Raw genomic sequence first — 22,322 nt, 5'->3', positions numbered from 1 at the left:
GTGGATTGCTGTCAGACAAGACTGCTAATGAGGTGGCTGACTGTCAGACTAGAAGGCTGGTTGGCTGGCTGGCTGTCAGACTAGAGGGCCGGCTAGGTGGCTGGTTGTCAGACTAGAGGGTTGGCTAGGGGGCTGGCTGGGTGGCTGGCCTTCAGACTAGAGGGCTGGCTAGGTGGCTGGCTGGGTGGCTGGCTGTCAGACTAGAGGGTTGGCTAGGTGGCTTACTGGCTGGCTGTCAGACTAGAGGGCTGGTTGGGTGGCTGGCTGTCAGACTAGAGGGCTGGCTGGCTGGCTGTCAGACGAGAGGGCTGGCTGGCTGGCTGGCTGTCAGACTAGAGGGCTGGCTAGGTGGCTGGCTGGGTGGCTGGCTGTCAGACTAGAGGGCTGACTAGGTGGTTGGCTTTCAGAATAGAGGGCTGGTTGGCTAGGTGGCTGGTTGTCAGACAAGAGGGCTGGATAGGTGGCTGGCTGGGTGGCTGGCTGTCAGACTGGAGGGCTGGTTGGGTGACGTACTGGCTGGCTGTCAGACTAGAGGGCTGGTTGGGTGGCTGGCTGTCAGACTAGAGGGCTGGTTGGGTGGCTGGCTGTCAGACTAGAGGGCTGGCTGGCTGGCTGTCAGACGAGAGGGCTGGCTGGCTGGCTGGCTGTCAGACTAGAGGGCTGGCTAGGTGGCTGGCTGGGTGGCTGGCTGTCAGACTAGAGGGCTGACTAGGTGGTTGGCTTTCAGACTAGAGGGCTGGTTGGCTAGGTGGCTGGTTGTCAGACAAGAGGGCTGGCTAGGTGGCTGGCTGGGTGGCTGGCTGTCAGACTGGAGGGCTGGTTGGGTGACGTACTGGCTGGCTGTCAGACTAGAGGGCTGGTTGGGTGGCTGGCTGTCAGACTAGAGGGCTGGATGGGCTGGCTGTGCAGGTGTTTGTATGTGTCGGTGCGTATCTGTGTACACGATGGACATGACCCCGGGTCTCCCACTGGAGCAACCAACATCTTAGGCCAAGAAGAAAATCCCTCTTGAGCTGAGGGCAGACACAGGTTTTGAAGTGCGCAGGTGGGGCTATCTCATCACGTGACCATAACCGACTCATGTCCGCTACACATGCGAAAATGGTAAGGGGCTGTAGAGGAAACAGTGTCAAGACAGAGGGTGTGACGAGGGGGGAGAGAAGTGGGAGAGAAGAGGAGAGGGATGTAGATCTACCCCCCTCCCATCCTGGATACACCAACTGTTACCCTGTAGCTGTAGTCAAATCAAAATCAAATCAAATGTATTTATAAAGCCCTTCTTACATCAGCTGATATCTCAAAGTGCTGTACAGAAACCCAGCCTAAAAACCCCAAACAGCAAGCAATGCAGGTGTAGAAGCACGGTGGCTAGGAAAAACTCCCTAGAAAGGCCAAAACCTAGGAAGAAACCTAGACAGCACGTCCGGGGAACAGATCAGGGTTCCATAGCCGCAGGCAGAACAGTTGAAACTGGAGCAGCAGCATGGCCAGGTGGACTGGGGAGAGCAAGGAGTCATCAGGCCAGGTAGTCCTGTGGCATTAGCCTAGGGCTCAGGTCCTCCGAGAGAGAGAAAGAAAGAGAGAAAGAGAGAGAAAGAATTAGAGAGAGCATACTTAAATTCATTGGACGGGAGAAATATTCCAGATATAACAGACTTACCATATCCCCCCGACACATGAACTACTGCAGCATAAATACTGGCGGCTAAGACAGGAGGGGTCAGGAGACACTGTGGCCCCATCCGACGATACCCCCGGACAGAGCAAAACAGGCAGGATCTAACCCCACCCCCTTTGCCAAAGCACAGCACTCACACCACTAGAGGGTTATCTTCAACCACCAATTTACCATCCTGAGACAAGGCCGAGTAAAGCCCACAAAGATCTCCACCACGGCACAGCCAAGGGGGGGGGGAGCACCAACCCAGACAGGAAGATCGCGTCAGTGACTCGACCCACTCAAGTGACACACTCCTCCTAGGGGCGGCATGGAAGAGCACCAGTAAGCCAGTGACTCAGCCCCTGTAATAGGGTTAGAGCCACAGAATCCCAGTGGAGAGAGGGGAACCGGCCAGGCAGAGACAGCAAGGGCGGTTCCTTGCTCCAGTGCCTTTCCGTTCACCTTCACACTCCTGGGCCAGACTACACTCAATCATAGGACCTACTGAAGAGATGTCTTCAATAACAACTTTAGTCTGCGTCTCTCACATGGGTAGGTAGACCATTCCATAAAAATGGAGCTCTATAGGAGAAAGCCCTGCCTTCAGCTGCTCCTTAGAAATTCTAGGGTCAGTTTCGGAGGCCTGCGTCTTGTGACCGTAGCGTACGTGTAGGTATGTACGGCAGGACCAAATCGGAAAGATAGGTAGGAGCAAGCCCCTGAAATGCTTTGTAGGTTACCAGTAAAACCTTGAAATCAGCCCTTGCCTTAACAGGAAGCCAGTGTACAGAGGCTAGCACTGGAGTAATATGATCCATTTTTTTGGGTTCTAGTCAAGATTCTAGCAGCTGTCAATTGGCCCAGCGTCGTCTGTGTTAGGGAGGGTTTGGTCGGCAGGGATATCCTTGTCTCATCGCGCACTAGCGACTCCTGTGGTGTCGTGCGATGCGCGCTGACACGGTCGCCAGGTGTACGGTGTTTCCTCCGACACATTAGTGCAGCTGGCATCCGGGTTGGATGGGCATTGTGTGAAGAAGCAGTGCGGCATGGTTGGGTTGTGTTTCGGAGGAAGCATAGCTCTCGACCTTCGCCTCTCCCGAGTCCGTATGGCAGTTGCAGCGATGAGACAAGACTGTAACTACTACCAATTGGAAACCATGAAATTGGGGAGAAAAAATAGGTGAAGAAAAATTATAATAAAAGATTCTAGCAGCCGTGTTTAGCACTAACTGAAGTTTATTTAGTGCTTTATCCAGGTGGCCGGAAAGTAGAGCATTGCAGTAGTCTAACCTAGAAGTGACAAAAGAATGGAATCATTTTCCTGCATTATTTTTGGACAGAAAGTTTCTGATTTTTGTAATGTTACATAGGTGGAAAAAAGCTGTCCTTGAAACGGTCTTGATATGTTTGTCAAGAGAGATCAGGGTCCAGAGTGACGCCAGGTTAGATACACCAACTGTTATCCTGTAGTCAGGTTAGATACACCAGCTGTTACCCTGTAGTCAGGTTAGATACACCAACTGTTACCCTGTAGTCAGGTTAGATACACCAACTGTTATCCTGTAGTCAGGTTAGATTCACCAACTGTTACCCTGTAGCTGTAGTCAGGTTAGATACACTAACTGTTATCCTGTAGCTGTAGTCAGGTTAGATACACCAGCTGTTACCCTGTAGTCAGGTTAGATACACCAACTGTTACCCTGTAGTCAATTTAGATACACCAACTGTTACCCTGTAGTCAGGTTAGATACACCAACTGTTATCCTGTAGTCAGGTTAGATTCACCAACTGTTACCCTGTAGCTGTAGTCAGGTTAGATACACCAACTGTTATCCTGTAGCTGTAGTCAGGTTAGATACACCAGCTGTTACCCTGTAGTCAGGTTAGATACACCAACTGTTACCCTGTAGTCAATTTAGATACACCAACTGTTACCCTGTAGTCAGGTTAGATACACCAGCTGTTATCCTGTAGTCAGGTTAGATACACCAACTGTTACCCTGTAGTCAGGTTAGATACACCAGCTGTTACCCTGTAGTCAGGTTAGATACACCAACTGTTATCCTGTAGTCAGGTTAGATTCACCAGCTGTTATCCTGTAGCTGTAGTCAGGTTAGATACACCAACTGTTATCCTGTAGCTGTAGTCAGGTTAGATACACCAACTGTTACCCTGTAGTCAGGTTAGATACACCAGCTGTTACCCTGTAGTCAGGTTAGATACACCAGCTGTTACCCTGTAGTCAGGTTAGATACACCAACTGTTACCCTGTAGCTGTAGTCAGGTTAGATACACCAGCTGTTACCCTGTAGTCAGGTTAGATACACCAACTGTTACCCTGTAGTCAGGTTAAATACACCAGCTGTTACCCTGTAGTCAGGTTAGATACACCAGCTGTTACCCTGTAGTCAGGTTAGATACACCAGCTGTTATCCTGTAGCTGTAGTCAGGTTAGATACACCAACTGTTACCCTGTAGTCAGGTTAGATACACCAGCTGTTACCCTCTAGTCAGGTTAGATACACCAACTTTTACCCTGTAGTCAGGTTAGATACACCAACTGTTACCCTGTAATCAGGTTAGATATGCAGCTGTTATCCTGTAGTCAGGTTAGATACACCAGCTGTTACCCTGTAGTCAGGTTAGATACACCAACTGTTATCCTGCCTGGAGCCCTCCAGCCTGTTCCCTGTTTACACATAGCTTTAACAAAGTAATTTTGCACTGAGACATGACTGTTGACTTCTCTAAACACCATAGGAGTCTACACAGCCATGTCTCAGTGCAAGGAGTGACTTTAGCCTAGTCACCAGATTCAACTGTATTGTATTAGCCTACTACCCCTCATTTACTGTCATGACATGACAATGAACACTGGAGAAGTTTGCTCAAGCACAGACAGAGTTCAGGACTGCTTAGGAGTCACTCCAGGCTAGGAATGACTGTCTTAGCCATTCGTTCACACAGTGTGTGATTTCTACACTTGTAAATACATTATCTTAATCCAACAGCCCTACAACAGCCCAACAGCCCTGCCGTCAATTTTAGTGTGGTACTGACGACTGACCAGGCTACTAATTCACCATGCTCAACCACTTCAGGCCTCTGTCTTTCTGTCTGAGTCCTATACTACCAATCAGGTTTGAAGAGTTAGCGAGGCAACTTTGGGTCAATTCTGAGTTCAACTTGGGATAACCGTTACCCCGAAAGTGGCTCACCTTTTAGCCAGGCAAATTTCTACGGCGACGTATCCTTCAGGACTAACCTGCTCTGGGGCAGGCTAACTGCATTTATCCTGAATGAAAATGTCTGAGCCACGAGTTGAGGACCAATCACATTTGAGGAAGATGACCAATTCAATATTTACCAAATAGTTTGCTAATAAAATGTTTTTTGTTGTTGTTGTGTGTTTAAAATATAGTAATATTAAAATATATAAAAGCCTCTTTCACACCATAGCCTGCTAAATGTGCAAGAAAGCTTTTAATTTATGTTGCTTTCGGTACAAATGTAAATGTTTCTCTGACTCTCCCATGGGTTATTGGTTCTGCATTGTCTGAATGAAGAGTTCGGCGTTCGACTAGCCAAGAGGGACATACACGCTCAGTTACAAGCCTGCTAGAGTTAACGGCAGGCGGAAGAGCAGTATCCACCTCCGTAGTCCGGATGAATCCTTAGCTGGAATGTGAAGTTAAGTGAAGCTACCCAATGTTGGAAAGCCTGGGTACATCTAGCTACTTACGTAGCATTCCCCTCAACTAGACCATATTTATAGCCATTTCAAAGAATTGTCTCATTCTGAACATGACCCTTCTCTCTCTCTCTCTCGCTCTCTCTCTCTCGCTCTCTGTCTCTCATGCACTCTTACTCTTTCTCTCTCTCTCTCTCTCTCTCTCTCTCTCTCTCATTCTCTCTCTCTTTTTCCCTCTGTCCCCCTTTTGCTCTACCTCTTTCTCTCTTTCTCTTTCTCTCTCTCTCTCTCTCTCTCTCTCTCTCTCTCTCTCTCTCTCTGTCTCTCTCTCTCTCTCTCTCTCTCTCTCTCTCTCATGCACTCTTTCTCTTTCTCTCTCTCTCTCTCTCTCTCTCTCTCTCTCTCTCTCATTTTCTCTCTCTCCTTTTCCCCTCTTTCTCCCTCTGTCCCCCTTTTGCTCTACCTCTTTCTAATTCCCTCTCTTGACTTCCTCTCTTTCTCTCTTTCTCTCTCTCCCACTCCCCCCACTCCCCCCCTCTTTCTCTGTGTCTAGCTTCTGGGCCTGTGCCATGCGATGGCTGATAGGAGAGAGATAGGAGAGAGAGAGAGAGAGAGAGAGAGAGAGAGAATTGGTTGGTTGGAATGTTGTTCAACGATGCGTTTTTAAATAGCCCCCTGGACCAGCCAGCCCCCTGGACCAGCCAGCCCCCCTGGACCAGCCAGCCCGTATAAGGCAGAAGCCAGAGCCACTGAAAATGCAACCGTTACAAAAGATAGGAGGGGGAGGGAATCATGATAACACATAGTAGTATCCGTGATAGATTCAACCTCCCAGTAATACGTTGATGCTTTGTGTGTCAAAGAATAGCGACCTCACTGAAAGTAACTGAGGTTGTTGTTAACAACATGTCTGATATACAACATCTAAACTAACTAGCTCAGGAGAGATGGTCATACATAACAATAATCGTAATTTATTACATTTCTATATCACGTTTCATAGAATCTGAAAGCGCTTCAAAAACAAACAAGCAATATATCATGACAGGTCAACCAATATCAATCAATTAAATTTATTTATATAGCCCTTCGTACATCAGCTGATATGTCAAAGTGCTGTACAGAAACCCAGCCTAAAACCCCAAACAGCAAGCAATGCAGGTGTAGAAGCACGGTGGCTAGGAAAAACTCCCTAGAAAGGCCAAAACCTAGGAAGAAACCTAGAGAGGAACCAGGCTATGGGGGGTGGCCAGTCCTCTTCTGGCTGTGCCGGCTGGAGATTATAACAGAACACGGCCAACATGTTCAAATGTTCATAAATGACCAGCATGGTCAAATAATAAAACGGCAGAACAGTTGAAACTGGAGCAGCAGCACAGTCAGGTGGAAGTTGAAACTGGAGCAGCAGCAATAGAAGTCTTTGAAATCTTTATCCTCCAAAGATGGAGAGGGTCAGTTCATGCCTTGAGTGGAGAGAGCTGGATAGAGGATGGTAGATGATGGTTGATGTAGTCTGTTGATGATCTTGTAGAGGTCAAGTCTGGGAACCAGCCTGAGTCTTATAGCCTCTGGACTTCTCCTCGTCCCGTCTATGCAACATCCATTTGGCTGATGCCTCAGCAGCTCTGGGTGCCAGAAAGATCACCACACAAAGTTCAGAATAGTAGCCAGTCGTCCTCAGTACGAGCTCTCTGCCTCAGCACTGCTGGGATTCCTCTATCTGCCATTCTTCTCACTCTTTAGGCGGCTCCTCAAATTGGTAGCCAGGTGAAATTAAAAAGCTGGTACTGTGTCCAGATGCATTTTCCAAACCGAAACATTAAACAGTAGGGTCGGAAGGGTTTCCTGTTTTCTGACCATGTGACCTGACCAGAAACAACTTCAGGAACCAATAAAAGTCCATAACTACAGTATGGTGCCCACGGTGCTTACAGGTCAGAGGGTGACTATTGGGCTTGTAGGTATGTTGCCAGTATCACCAGAACCCAGAACCAAATCTTGAGTGTGCTGGCCAGCTACTTAATCATTTGTGTTTCAATCAGTCTGTCATGAGAGACTATGCTCCTAGTAACAGTCGTGTGTGAAGGAAGCTTTCTTGGCCTAAAAGACAGTGGTGGAAAAAGTAAGCAACTGTCATATTAGAATAAAATGAAAGATAACTTAATGGATAATAACTCAAGTAAATGTGAAAGTCACCAAGTAAAATACTACTTGAGTAAAATTATAAAAGTATTTGGTTTAAAAAGATCCTTAAGTATCAAAAGTAAAAGTAAAAATCTGAATAATAAAAAAATACTTATAATGCAAACAAGACGGCACCATTTTTCTGGTTTTTTAAATTTACGGATAGCCAGGGGCACACTCCAACACTCAGACATAATTTACAAATCAAGCATTTGTGTTTAGTGAGTCTGCCAGATCAGAGGCAGAGAGATGACCAGGGTTGTTCTCTTGATAAGAATGTGAATTGGACCATTTTCTGTCCTGCTAAGCATTGAAAATGTAACAATTAATTAATTTATACATCCAAAAATGGATGCAGCAACTACTGATGACCCTTTTAAATGGATACTCCCAGAAACAATCACATACAGTATGAAACAATATAATACAATTTGCTACACTACAACACTTTTATTGTCCATTTCCATAGAAATTCATGTGTGTTTGTGTGTCTTGCTAACAGGATCCTGGTGGGGGCGCCGCGGGCCAGAGGACTGGGCATGATGCAGAGGAAGCGCCCTGGCGCTCTGTACCGCTGTCCAATCACAGGCGAGGAGTTTGACTGCGAGCGCGTGGACATCGATGGAGACGTAAACCTCGACTGGGAAAGCAAGGACAACCAGTGGCTAGGAGTAACAGTCAAGAGCCAGGGGATTGGAGGAAAGGTGGTGGTTAGTATACAGTACACAATCACACAGAGGTTTCCCTGACCAACTCCAGGCTCTGGTTAGAGCCTGTAGCTCGGGTCCAGAGGTTTCCCTGACCAACTCCAGGCCCTGGTTAGAGCCTGTAGCTCGGGTCCAGAGGTTTCCCTGACCAACTCCAGGCCCTGGTTAGAGCCTGTAGCTCGGGTCCAGAGATTTCCCTGAATAACTCCAGGTCCTGGTTAGAGCCTGTAGCTCGGGTCCAGAGGTTTCCCTGACCAACTCCAGGCCCTAGTTAGAGCCTGTAGCTCGGGTCCAGAGGTTTCCCTGACCAACTCCAGGCCCTGGTTAGAGCCTGTAGCTCGGGTCCAGAGGTTTCCCTGAATAACTCCAGGCCCTGGTTAGAGCCTGTAGCTCGGGTCCAGAGGTTTCCCTGACCAACTCCAGGCCCTGATTAGAGCCTGTAGCTCGGGTCCAGAGGTTTCCCTGACCAACTCCAGGCCCTAGTTAGAACCTGTAGCTCGGGTCCAGAGGTTTCCCTGGTCAGTTTGAGTGGTTAGGACAGCGTTTTCCAAACTCGGTCCTCGAGACCCCAAGAGGTGCATGTTTTGTTTGCTCTTGTATTACACAGCTGATTAAAATAATCAACTAATCATCAAGCTTTGATTATTTGAATCAACTGTGTAGTGCCAGGGTAAACACCAACACACACACCCCCTTGGGTTAGCCAAGACAGAGTTTGGGAAAGGCTGAGTTAGGAAGAACTCATGTTTGTAGAATAGCTAGACATCTATTGCAGTTGTCTCAGTTATGCTGAGATGGTACTACTACTGCTCCTGCCTCTGTTCAGACCTGTGGGACCTCATCAATGAACCAAACCTGTGGGACCTCTTCAATGAAGAGGCGGCAGGTAGCCTAGTGGTTAGGGCGTTGATCCAGTAACCGAAAGGCTGCTGGGTTGAATCCCCGAGCTGACAAGGTAAAATCTGTCGTTCTGCCCCTGAACAAGGCATTTAACCCACTGTTCCTAGGCCGTCATTGTAAATAAGAATTTGTTCTTAACTGACTTGCCCAGTTAAATATATATATATTTTTAAATGATTCAGACCTTTGGGACCAATTCAAAGAACCAGACCTGTGGGACCAATTCAAAGAACCAGACCTGTGGGACCAATTCAAAGAACCAGACCTGTGGGACCAATTCAAAGAACCAGACCTGTGGGACCAATTCAAAGAACCAGACCTGTGGGACCAATTCAAAGAACCAGACCTGTGGGACCAATTCAAAGAACCAGACCTGTGGGACCAATTCAAAGAACCAGACCTGTGGGACCAATTCAAAGAACCAGACCTGTGGGACCAATTCAATGAATCAGACCTGTGGGACCAATTCAATGAAGCAGACCTGTGGGATCAATTCAAAGAACCAGACCTGTGGGACCAATTCAATGAAGCAGACCTGTGGGACCAATTCAATGAATCAAACCTGTGGGACCAATTCAAAGAACCAGACCTGTGGGACTAATTCAATGAAGCAGACCTGTGGGACCAATTCAAGGAATCAAACCTGTGGGACCAATTCAATGAATCAGACCTGTGGGACCAATTCAATGAAGCAGACCTGTGGGACCAATTCAATGAAGCAAACTTGTGCCCACCTGTACGAGATGTGTTTAGCATGTCTGTAGTGTACTAGACCATCTATTCCAGTTACTTAGCTTCTCTGCCGCCTCTGTCCAAACCTGTAGGACCTCATCAATGAACCTGCTACTCTAAACCTCTCCTGTCCCTTTTTTCAGACGTGTGCCCATCTGTACGAGCTGCGTCAGCGCGTGGGCCTGCCGTCGGAGACGCGGGACCCCATCGGGCGTTGCTACGTGCTCAGTGAGGACCTGACCGAGAGGGATGACCTAGATGGAGGGGAGTGGAAGTTCTGTGAGGGGCGACCCCAGGGACACGAACAGTTTGGCTTCTGTCAGCAGGGTCTGTCTGCCGCCTTCACACCCGACAACCAATTTATCATGTTCGGAGCTCCTGGAACATACAACTGGAAAGGTACAGTGACAGGCCTTTTCTTTTCTTTATCTCATTGAGACACACCTGTATAAATACAGGTTAAATAGTGATGACTGACAGCTGAGGTGTTTCCAATGGAATCAGTTAAGTCAAAGCTTGTTGTCAGATGTTTTCATACACCTCTTGTTGTGTCGATTCAGCTACTATACAATATGCCTTTACTTTACTTATATGAATCGTAAAAAATATTTTTGGCACTTTCTAAAATGATGGAGTTAGACTGAAAATATATTATTGGAGCTTTTTAGTCAGTTTTTCCCTTACAGTTGTCTTAGATGTAGAAGCGTACTGAAAAAAAAACAACCCAAAAGCCATCAATTCTGTTTTCATAAAATTACATGTATTTTAGTGGACCAATCATTGCATACTGATAAGCCTACTGCCTGGCCTCCGCAGTCATACTGATCGATCAAAGTGATTGATTCCCAGCAGGTAGTTAATGGGATGATGGATGGAACTGTCATTATTTAATGTCAGGGATCAACATGGCTGGAATTATGGATCATTGTTTCATATATTAAACAGGCCTTAGGTGGAGTCACGATTGACATTATATTGTACTTGACATTTTCACTGTGGAACCCTAGAGATGGTTTACTTTGTCCTGTACATAACTGTTTTGTATGTGTTTGAAAATGAAAGTGTGTGTGTGTGTTTGGCAATAGAGAGAGAGAGAATGTGCTAGTCTGTGTGTGTGTGTGTGTGTGTGTGTGTGTGTGTGTGTGTGTGTGTGTGTGTGTGTGTGTGTGTGTGTGTGTGTGTGTGTGTGTGTGTGTGTGTGTGTGTGTGTGAGAGAGAGAGAAAGGGAGAAAGGGAGAAAGGGAGAAAGGGAGAGAGAGGGAGAGAAAGAATGCTTGTCTGTGTCTGTGTGTCTGTCTGTGTGTCTGTGTCTGTCTGTGTCCTCTAACTCTGTTCCTTCCAGGAGAGATGCGCGTCCAGCTACTAAACCAGACTTTACTGGATCTGGGTTTCTATGACGACGGGCCCTATGAAGTGGCGGATGAGAGACAGCTGAATGCTCAGCTGATCCCTGTTCCCTACCATAGTTACCTGGGTAGGACCGTCCCTGCCCTGCCCAGCCCTCTCCTGCTCCTCTCACACAGCTGTCTGCCTGCTGCACTGTCTCACCAGAGATCACTGAGCACAGCATAGGACAGGACAGGAGAGAAGGCCAGGGAAGGATGACAACTGACGACACACTCTACCCAAAATAAATACCTATCGCAGACCGAGAGGACTCAGAGTAGCTACCAACATGGGGCTAAAAAGGCAGACTGGCCCAGACCAGTGCGGTGCAGACCAGTAGTGGACTACATAGAGAAAAGGTGGTATTTCAGACACACCCTTGTGCTGTTTCTCTCCTGTCCGTGTGGACCATCCCTGACCCTGCTCTGTGTATGAGCGTGATTCACCAGAGCTCCACCTCAATATTCTGAATACTTTCCCACATGAACTGGCTACTATAGGAATGGACCAATCATGAAGTAGCTACTGTAGGAATGGACCAATCATGAAGTAGCTACTGTAGGAATGGACCAATCATGAAGTAGCTACTGTAGGAATGGACCAATCATGAAGTAGCTACTGTAGGAATGGACCAATCATGAAGTAGCTACTGTAGAAATGGACCAATCATGAAGTAGCTAATGTAGAAATGGACCAATCATGAAGTAGCTAATGTAGAAATGGACCAATCATGAAGTAGCTACCGTAGGAATGGTCCAATCATGATATAAATGACACGCAGAGAGACTCTGTGCCCTGTGGATCAGGGTCAGAGATATTACAATAAATAATAGGCTATTTAAGAGTTATATTATTATCTGTTGGTGTACCTGCTTGTAATAATGTAATTATAGTATAATAAAATATAGTATACAATATATATCAAACTTGTACTTTGGTAGCACATTTCTGTCATGCCATACCGAAATTGGCTAAAAAAATACAAAGTGGTCTGGGGCCAGTCTATTTCATAGGCCATGCAGTTGGTTAAAAAGCGCAAACAGATCTGGCAATAGGCTATTTCACAGTCAGAGCAGTTGGCTAAACAGCACAAACAGATCTGGGACCAGGCTATATAATATAGTCAAAGGAGTTGTCTAAAGACACAAACCGATCTGGGACCAGCCAAAATCATAGTCAAAGGTGTTGGCTAAACAGGACAAACAGATCTGGGACCAGCCAAAATCATAGTCAAAGGTGTTGGCTAAACAGGACAAACAGATCTGGGACCAGCCAAAATCATAGTCAAAGGTGTTGGCTAAACAGGACAAACAGATCTGGGACCAGCCAAAATCATAGTCAGAGCAGTTGGCTAAACAGCACAAACCGATCTGGGACCAGCCAAAATCATAGTCAGAGCAGTTGGCTAAAGAGCACAAACTGATCTGGGACCAGCCAAAATCATAGTCAAAGGAGTTGTCTAAAACAACATAGAGAATTTGGCTAAACATTACAAAGTGATCTGTGACCAGGCTAAGTCTGTCTGTTCTTGGAGTCAGTGGGTTTGCGTTTCCCCCACAGACAGTTCTGGCAGTGCATTCTGGGTACAGCGTGAGTCAGTCTTGTCATCCTTCTGTTAGGTACCAGTGGTTTACCCACAAACCACTGGTACCAGGAAGAAGAAAACACACAATCACAGCACAGTCCTTTCTCACCTGCACTCCCTCTCTCTCTCCTTGTCACCCTGTTCTCCTTCACCACCTCCCCTCCTCCACTCCCTCCACTCCCTCCACCCCTCCCACTCCTTCCTCTCTCTCTTCCTCTCTCTCGGGCCGCAGGGCTCTTGTTCATGGCTAGTCCCGATGAAGATGCGCTGGTGTACAAAACTCTGGAGCCACACTCCAATCGACCCATGTTTGAGGACGTAGCTCAGAATAGCTACTTAGGTTTGTAGCTTGGAGTGAGGTGATTCATGTTGGTACAACTTACTGTATCAAGTCTCCAGGGTTGTGGCCTATTCAATTTCAATGCCAGTCAATTCAGAATGTAAACAAAATTCCAATTCCAAATTGTCCACATTGAATAGCATTGAAGAGAATTGGAATTTCAGTGTTCTTCCTGAGTTGATTAGAATTGGAATGGAATTAACCCAATCCCTTCTGTCCTCCCACATGCCCTTACCCCCGTGTGTTGGTGTATGCTCGTTGCTAGCTCTTCTCTAGAACGTGTTTAGAATGTATGTAGATTCGAACATAGAACTCCTGTCTGGTCTGCATGTCTCTCTGTGTTACTATCAGTCTGTACTGTCTGTCAGTCTGTTTGGTGTAGTGGTCTGTACAGCCTGTCAGTCTGTATGGTGGGGTGGTCTGCACAGCCTGTCAGTCTGTATGGTGGGGTGGTCTGCACAGCCTGTCAGTCTGTCAGTCTGTAGTTTACTCTATGATGTGATGGTTTGGAGCTGTCCAGGGTACCTTGGTGTTGGTTCTATATACAGTACATCTAGATCTACATTCTTATTTATCTACGTTTTGTAGATACAGGTAACTTTGCTAAGTAATATAAAGGGGTTTGAAGTGAAATAAGTAAGTAAGTAAAGCAGAATTTAAAAACAAATCTCATAGTGAACAAAATATTCTGAGATCACAGTGGTAATCGTTTATGTAGGATTTTGTGTAGAAAGACAATACCAACACTAACATGTACAGTATACTGTATCTCAAAGAGGGATTTGCAGAAGGTTGAATGATACTGCTCCCACAGCGTAGGCCCCATGGGGAATAGAGTGTTTAGAATCTGCGTTCTAGTGCACAGTTAAGAGCAGTCATTTCCTTGGAGCTGGGTGTTTAGAGCAGTCCTTTCCTTGGAGCTGAGTGTTAAGAGCAGTCCTTTCCTTGGAGCTGGGTGTTTAGAGCAGTCCTTTCCTTGGAGCTGAGTGTTAAGAGCAGTCCTTTCCTTGGAGCTGAGTGTTAAGAGCAGTCATTTCCTTGGAGCTGAGTGTTAAGAGCAGTCATTTCCTTGGAGCTGGGTGTTTAGAGCAGTCATTTCCTTGGAGCTGAGTGTTAAGAGCAGTCATTTCCTTGGAGCTGAGTGTTAAGAGCAGTCATTTCCTTGGATCTCTTTTATCGATTTTAGATCCAGCTAATGGACTCTAACCAATAACGTTTTGTCCATCCGATTGATTGTTCCCATCAACCATGTGGATCTATTCTACATCTGTAAACCTCTCTATTCTCATCCTCCTCTATACAACAACTTGATTGCCTCCCAAAGAGCTCCTTATTCCCTATATACAGTATAGTGCACTGTGGGCCCTATAGGCTCTGGTCTAAAGTAGTGTACTGTGGGCCCTATGGGCTCCGGTCTAAAGTAGTGTACTGTGGGCCCTATAGGACCTGGTCTAAAGTAGTGTACTGTGGGCCCTATAGGACCTGGTCTAAAGTAGTGTACTGTGGGCCCTATAGGACCTGGTCTCTATATAGGGCACTACTTTAGAATAGGGATCCATTTGGGAGGAATATCCTGCCTTATCCCTCGTCCTCCACATCCTTAATGGCCATTATAACCTTTGACCCCTCACTTATAACTCGCTGCATGCCTCCATTGACCCTCTAACCAAATTACATAATGACTAAATACACATACCATATGTTTTGCACGCTTACTAAAAGGCCACAGACAGACGATAGTGCTATTACTGGTTATGTTTTAGCTTAGTTAAATGGCAGATTTAAGTTCAATCCTCATAAAAATGCAGAATTAAATGTAAAGGAATTTCACCACAGTCTGTTGTCATCTTCATCTCTGACTGACTTCACACGGGAATCTACTCGTCTTGACTGATAAAGATGTCTAATGTACTGTATAGTATAATAACAGTATGATCCTTTATAGTCCAGGACTTCCGGGAAACCAGCCCTGTATGCATTCTGTTATTGTATTATGTCTAATGGAGATTCTCCAATAAAATTATGTCTTAGTACAAGACTAGGCTTGATATGTGTCCGGGAAACTGGTCCCCAATGTCTTACAATGTAAAAAGCTTATTGTAAATGTAAATGGCTTATAATTAAATCCAGTCTTTTGACTGAGTGAACAAGTCACTACCCAGGCAGCAGCAGTTGTACATGCTGTTTCTTCTCAGATCGTATCCATTAAATCTGATTACTGTTGGATAGAGAATCCAGCGTAGTCCACTGATGAGTCAGGCCCAGTTTTTCCACAGTAACTGCCAAAATAAATACTGCCAATGAAAAATGAAATGTTTCAATTTTCCAATTTGTCTCACACGATTTTCCGTTGACAGGAAGTCCCACTGAGAACTACTGATCTGAGATCAGTAAAGAATTATACATTATACATTATATTTAGATCCATTTATACCTCCATACCTCCATACCTCTATACAACCACGAGGGCCTGCACTGTAGACAGCTGCACAACACAACTGTTTGCAGGGACCCCATTCACGAAACCTGGTGGGACCCATTCCCGAAACCTGGTGGGCCACATTCCCGAAACCTGGTGGGACCCATTCCCTAAACCTGGTGGGCCCCATTCCCGAATCCTGGTGGGCCCCATTCCCAAAACCTGGTGGGCCCCATTCCCAAAACCTGGTGGGACCCCATTCCCGAATCCTGGTGTGACCCATTCCCTAAACCTGGTGGGACCCATTCCCTAAACCTGGTGGGCCCCATTCCCGAATCCTGGTGGGCCCCATTCCCAAAACCTGGTGGGCCCCATTCCCTAAACCTGGTGGGACCCATTCCCGAATCCTGGTGGGCCCCATTCCCAAAACCTGGCGGGACCCCATTCCCGAATCCTGGTGTGACCCATTCCCTAAACCTGGTGGGACCCATTCCCTAAACCTGGTGGGCCCCATTCCCGAATCCTGGTGGGCCCCATTCCCAAAACCTGGTGGGCCCCATTCCCGAATCCTGGTGGGCCCCAATTCCCTAAACCTGGTGGGGCCCATTCCCAAAACCTGGTGGGCCCCATTCCCGAATCCTGGTGGGCCCCATTCCCAAAACCTGGTGGGCCCCATTCCCGAATCCTGGTGGGCCCCATTCCCAAAACCTGGTGGGGCCCATTCCCAAAACCTGGTGGGCCCCATTCCCGAATCCTGGTGGGCCCCATTCCCGAATCCTGGTTGGCCCCATTCCCGAATCCTGGTTGGCCCCATTCCCGAATCCTGGTTGGCCCCAGTTTAAAAAAGGTTGCAAGATAAAGCCTCTCTTCCCTTTATTGCTTTAAGGAGCAGATTGGACTTCGTTATGGAAAAGACAGAGAGGATCAGACTTCTTTATGTAAAAGACAGAGAGGATCAGACTTCTTTATGTAAAAGACAGAGAGGATCAGACTTCTTTATGTAAAAGACAGAGAGGATCAGACTTCTTTATGTAAAAGACAGAGAGGATCAGACTTCTTTATGTAAAAGACAGAGAGGATCAGACTTCTTTATGTAAAAGACAGAGAGGATCAGACTTCTTTATGTAAAAGACAGAGAGGATAAGACTTCTTTGTGTAAAAGACAGAGAGGATCAGACTTCTTTGTGTAAAAGACAGAGAGGATAAGACTTCTTTGTGTAAAAGACAGTGAGGATCAGACTTATTTATGTAAAAGACAGAGAGGATCAGACTTCTTTGTGTAAAAGACAGAGAGGATAAGACTTCTTTGTGTAAAAGACAGAGAGGATCAGACTTCTTTGTGTAAAAGACAGAGAGGATCAGACTTTGTAATAGTAAAGGCCTCCGTTATTTTGGGTAGATATCAACTATAACTGTAGCATTCCTCTTAAAGGGACACAAATACATTTTACTAGAGTTGTGATGTGACTTTTTTTGCGTGAAAATACAAATGATTTCATCCCTCTCTTAAAGGCCTAGTTTGTGATATTTACAGACGTTTTCTCTTAATCTCTTAAAGGCCTACACTGTTACTGGATCACATGTCCAACTGTCACATTCATCTTAATGGGACACAGCTCTATTATTCTCTTGTTCTACAGTGAGTCAGACAGCAGAATTCCACACCTGTTGCCTTGGAGCTTCTACAAAATGCATCCAAAACAGAAAATCTACCGAACAACTAATGAGGTCATAGTCTACATTTTAGTCATTTAGCAGACACTCTTATCCAGAGCAACTAGTTAAGTGCCTTGCTCAAGAGCACATCAACAGATTTTTCACCTAATCGGCTTTGGGATTTGAACCAGCAACTGTTCAATTACTGGCGTAATGCTCTTAACTGCTAGGCTACCTGTTCTCTCAAGGCAAATTTATTAACTAGTTATGATTCTCAAGCTGGTTAATTATTTAATTATATATACAAGCATAAGTCTTACAACCAGCTTCCTACAGTAGTTCAGCCAACCTTTTGGTCATTCCACACCTGTCGCCCTGAACTTCTCTGTGTCCGTCTCTGTTTGTCTCTCTGGATGTCTGTCTAGAGGATGCTTTTAGCACAGTATTTGTCTGTCTCTGTTTTTGTCTATGAGATGCTTCTGCCTGAATGTTGACCCTGGACTAACACAAGACTCCCTGCCAATCCCTACTCTGACACCCCGCATGTTGGAATATAGCAACAACAACAAAAAAGTTCATTGTGAATTAAATGATTTGATTTGTATCTGATATTTTTTCCACACATGCTCATGTCACACCACATGCACGTTCAATTCCCCCCTCTTTCACTATTTCACTATACCACTGCAGACACACCCCTCACATCCCTACACACACCCCATCCCGAGGGAGTAAATCCCATTAAAGTAAGATGAATCCTCTGTTTACATGCACTATAGTAAGACTAGGAATCTTCTGTTTCACTTCTTATCACACACACAGACCTTGTCTTTACCTCTGTAGATGACAAACATGTCCACCCCCTCACACACACACACACACACACACACACTACTGCTACTGACTGTTATCCCATGATACCTTGCTCCAGGCTTCTCAGTGGACTCTGCTCAAGGCATAATGAGTCGTGGTGAGCTGACCTTCGTGGCGGGGGCTCCGAGAGCCAATCACACGGGAGCGGTGGTGCTGTTGCGTAAAGATAACATGTACCGCCTGGTGCCACAGCACATCCTGTGGGGAGAGGAGCTGGCTTCTTCCTTCGGGTACTCTGTGGCTACGGCTGATCTCAACAGTGACGGGTGAGAACTAAGGCGCTAATGTCTGCTGCTGATACTATTGATAGTCATGTATGGGAATGTATGGACAGGTACTCTGTAACCATGACTCAACAGTGATGGCTGAGTAAGTTTCCACATTTCCAGAAAATTCCCAGTTCCCATGTTTTCAGAAATCCCAGATGGAAGTTTCCGGTATTAGGAAAGGATGGAATCCTATAACTGGGAATACTCTGACCAGGATTTTTAAAGAAACTTGGAAAACATTTATTTCAGTTACAGATGTTTATGTTTATATAATATATAAATAATTATATGTTTATATTTGTAACCATTATCTTCTTGTTTCCACCCAAGATTCTGTAGAGCTCTTTCTGAACCTCCCTCCCTCCCTTTTCTCCCTCCTTCCATGTTCTCTCCCCCCAGCTGGACAGACCTGATAGTGGGAGCTCCTAACTACTTTGACCGAAAAGCAGAGATCGGAGGTGCTGTGTACATCTTCCTCAACCCATTCGGTAACTGGGAATATGCTCAGCCAATCAGGCTCAATGGAACCTATGATTCCATGTTTGGATTGACCGTCAACAACGTGGGAGACTTGGACAGGGACGGATATGACGGTGAGGAAGGGCTGGATGAAATCAAAAGTATTTAAACAACATTCACTTTACAATCCACTGATTTGAAGGGCTTGAGTCACTGGGTCGCGTCCCAAATGGCACCCTATTCCCTATGTAGTGCACCACTTTTACCAGGGATCTTGTCAGAAGCAGTGCACTACATAGGGAATAGGGTGCCATTTGGGACGCAGTCCTATTGTCTTTAGTTCACGAGTCTTCCTGATAATTTTATGAAAGAGAAAACAAAATCCTACACACTGCAGTTACCAGTACTACTGTTTATTACACACACACACACACACACACACACACACACACACACACACACACACACACACACACACACACACACACACACACACACACACACACACACACACACACACACACACACACACACACACATTACTGCTACTAACAGTTATCCCATGATGCCTTGCTCCAGGTTGAGCTCCAGCAGGTGAATATAAAGAAGGAAATGCAAGTCCAGGTCACCTGAGGAAGAAACCTCTTGACTAGCGTCACAAAATTCCAGGAACTTTCAATAAATTCCCTGGTTTTCCCGAATTCCCGTTATCAGGAGAGAATAAGCAGGGAATCTGGAATTCTCCATCCAGGATTTTACAACCCTACTCCTGACCCTACAAAAGACAATGTTTAATGAGGCTTAGTAGAGTTTATATTCAATGTGTTTCTGTCTCTCTCCCTCCAGACATCGCTGTGGGGGCTCCGTTCGATGGGGATGGCAAAGTGTTCATCTACCGAGGCTTGTCCTCAGGCATTGACACCAAGCCTGCACAGGTAAGAAGAGCCTTTAGAAAGCTTGTTGCTCATCACTGAGTGTATTGAGTTGCACCTCCCCTGATTTTGCCCTCAGAACAGCCTCATTTCGTTGGGGACATGGACTCTACAAGGTGATGAAAGCATTCCATAGGGATGCTGGACCATGTTGACTCCAATGCTTCCCAAACTTGTCAAGTTGGCTGGATGTCCTTTGGGTGGTGGACCATTCTTGATACACACGGGAAACTGTTGAGCGTGAAAAACCCAGCAGCGTTGCAATTCTTGATGCAAACCGGTGCACCTGGCACCTACTACCATACCCCGTTCAAATGCACTTACATCTTTTGCCTTGCCCATTCACCCTCTGAATGGCACACAAACACAATCCATGTCTCAAGTGTATCAAGGATTAGAAATCCTAATATGACCTGTCTCCTCCCCTTCATCTAAACTGATGGAGGTGGATTTAACAAGTGACATCAATAAGGGGCCATAGCTTTCACCTGGATTCACCTGCTCAGTCTATGTCATGGAACGTTGATGTTTTGTATAGTCAGTGTACATATGATATACTATATTTAATATGATACTGTGAAATTACCCTTTGTATAATAGCAATATCCATGTATTTCAGTGTTTATGATTGCCATGTGTATATTGATACCCTTTTACTACAGTGGGATAAATCAGGGTCACACAGAGTGCTTCTTGGTAGTCTTGAACAAATCTTCCTTGAAACAAACATATACACCTCAGACACATGGTTATGGACTTATAGAGTTGAAATGTATTCCATTTTGAGTTTGTATCCCAATATTAGACTTGACTATACATCACAGAAGACTGAAATATTACAAAACCATTTGACATAGAAACACCAGATTTTTGTAAAAACATTTTATTAATTCTGAAATTCTGAAAAAATATGAATAACATTCCACCCATGAGACACCCAATAGAGGGTGATTTGGTCATTTGACTATGGGAAAGGGCTACACAATGGGGAACCTTTATTAGTCAATGGTGTCTCATCATATCCGAATCAAAGCCTCGACTCTGGTGTCGCAAACGTATCGTTAAGTCTCAATAAAGTTTATGTGGTTCAAGTTCAACTAAGTTAACTGACTGATAACATCATACCCTAAATGCAGGTGTGTAGGACTATCTGAATAATAATTACAGGTTTAAAGTTGCACTTGATTGTACAAGTTAAGACATGTGACCTTCATGTTGCACCTAACAGATCCTGGATGGAGTGGACGAGGGGGTGAAGAGGTTCGGCTACTCCATCTCAGGAGGTCTGGACATCGATGGGAACCTGTACCCTGACCTGGCAGTAGGCTCTCTCGGTGATAAGCTAGTTCTGTACAGGTCTCGCCCGGTCATTCACGTGACCCGGGATGTATCCATCGAACCTCAGCAGTATATTGACTTGGAGCAACACAACTGCAAGGGGAGAGATGGAGTTTGGTAGGTCGCAAATAACATTCCTCTCATCCTTCACTACCACGTTTGGTAGTGTGCTTCTGCTGTTGACAGATTGTTGTTCGCTAACTTTATTCTCTGTTGTCAGTGTGGAGGTCAAAGCCTGCTTCACCTATACTGCTTACCCAGAGACCTACTCACCAGACATCAGTGAGTTACTGTACACCTCTCTGTTTAGAACCAGTTGGTTTTTCTGTCTGGTAATATGTCCAGCTGTGTAAAATAGTCTGGTAATATGTCCAGCTGTGTAAAATAGTCTGGTAATATGTCCAGCTGTGTAAAATAGTCTGGTAATATGTCCAGCTGTGTAAAATAGTCTGGTAATATGTCCAGTAGCTTATCTCTGGTGTGTTGTAGTGTGCTGGCTTTTCTCTGACTCTCTTTCCTTCCTTCTTTCTCCTTCCTTCCTTCCTTCCTTCCTTCCTTCCTTCCTTCCTTCCTTCCTTCCTTCCTTCCTTCCTTCCTTCCTTCCTTCCTTCCTTCCTTCCTTTTCTCCCCTTCCTTCATTCCTGCCTCCCTCCCTCCCACTAGCCCTGGTCCTACTCATCGAGGCTGACACAGAGCGCAGGAAGCTCGGCCTGCCCCACCGTGTTAGCTTCCTGGGTCGCAGTGCACAGGTGGCGGAGTACACACACACTGACGAGGTGGAGCTGAAAGGTCAACGCCATCCCGCCTGCCAGAGCGCCACCTTCCAACTAAACGTACAGTACAATATGACACAATCATTTAATCTGAATACGAACGGGAGGTGTTAGAGATTACAACTACAGAATATATCAATGACCTTTTCCTTCCACTATGCAACATCAAAAAAGGCAAGGCTAAGTGTTCAGTTCTGTCAGTGCTCTCTATCACCCAGTACATGCAGGTGCACTGTGTTACTACTCTGGGTAGAAAAAGTATTTAAGTTGTGCTTTATTTAGCTAAACTGGCATAATTTAACAATTTAATAATTGTCTTAAAAGTTTAATGAAAACAAATATTATTTCCTTCCAACTCCAATATCATATGACTCCCATATAATTGAATCCCGTTGAGTAATCATTGAATTCTTTCCCT

The 22,322-nt window shown here is 45.7% G+C and overlaps 1 protein-coding gene across 3 annotated transcripts in view; it reads left to right on the top strand.

The window, feature by feature from the left end:
* LOC109891453 (integrin alpha-7) overlaps positions 1 to 22,322 on the top strand; it is an 80,234-nt gene that overhangs the window by 25,799 nt on the left and 32,113 nt on the right. For 2 of the 3 annotated variants that reach the window (XM_031825714.1, XM_031825716.1), the window contains exons 2-10: positions 8,038 to 8,245; positions 10,018 to 10,273; positions 11,217 to 11,348; positions 18,192 to 18,399; positions 18,802 to 18,995; positions 19,708 to 19,796; positions 21,022 to 21,248; positions 21,352 to 21,413; positions 21,795 to 21,964. In XM_031825714.1, the coding sequence (XP_031681574.1) occupies positions 8,038 to 8,245; positions 10,018 to 10,273; positions 11,217 to 11,348; positions 18,192 to 18,399; positions 18,802 to 18,995; positions 19,708 to 19,796; positions 21,022 to 21,248; positions 21,352 to 21,413; positions 21,795 to 21,964 (1,546 nt within the window). Of the gene's footprint in view, positions 1 to 8,037; positions 8,246 to 10,017; positions 10,274 to 11,216; positions 11,349 to 13,077; positions 13,186 to 18,191; positions 18,400 to 18,801; positions 18,996 to 19,707; positions 19,797 to 21,021; positions 21,249 to 21,351; positions 21,414 to 21,794; positions 21,965 to 22,322 lie in introns of all 3 variants that reach the window. The other variant, XM_031825715.1, reaches the window with a different exon arrangement.

Source organism: Oncorhynchus kisutch, linkage group LG5 (assembly GCF_002021735.2).
Source record: "Oncorhynchus kisutch isolate 150728-3 linkage group LG5, Okis_V2, whole genome shotgun sequence".
Classification (NCBI taxonomy): Eukaryota; Metazoa; Chordata; class Actinopteri; order Salmoniformes; family Salmonidae; genus Oncorhynchus; species Oncorhynchus kisutch.
Note: the sequence above shows the minus strand (reverse complement) of the source record. Positions and strands in the feature narration are given on the sequence as shown.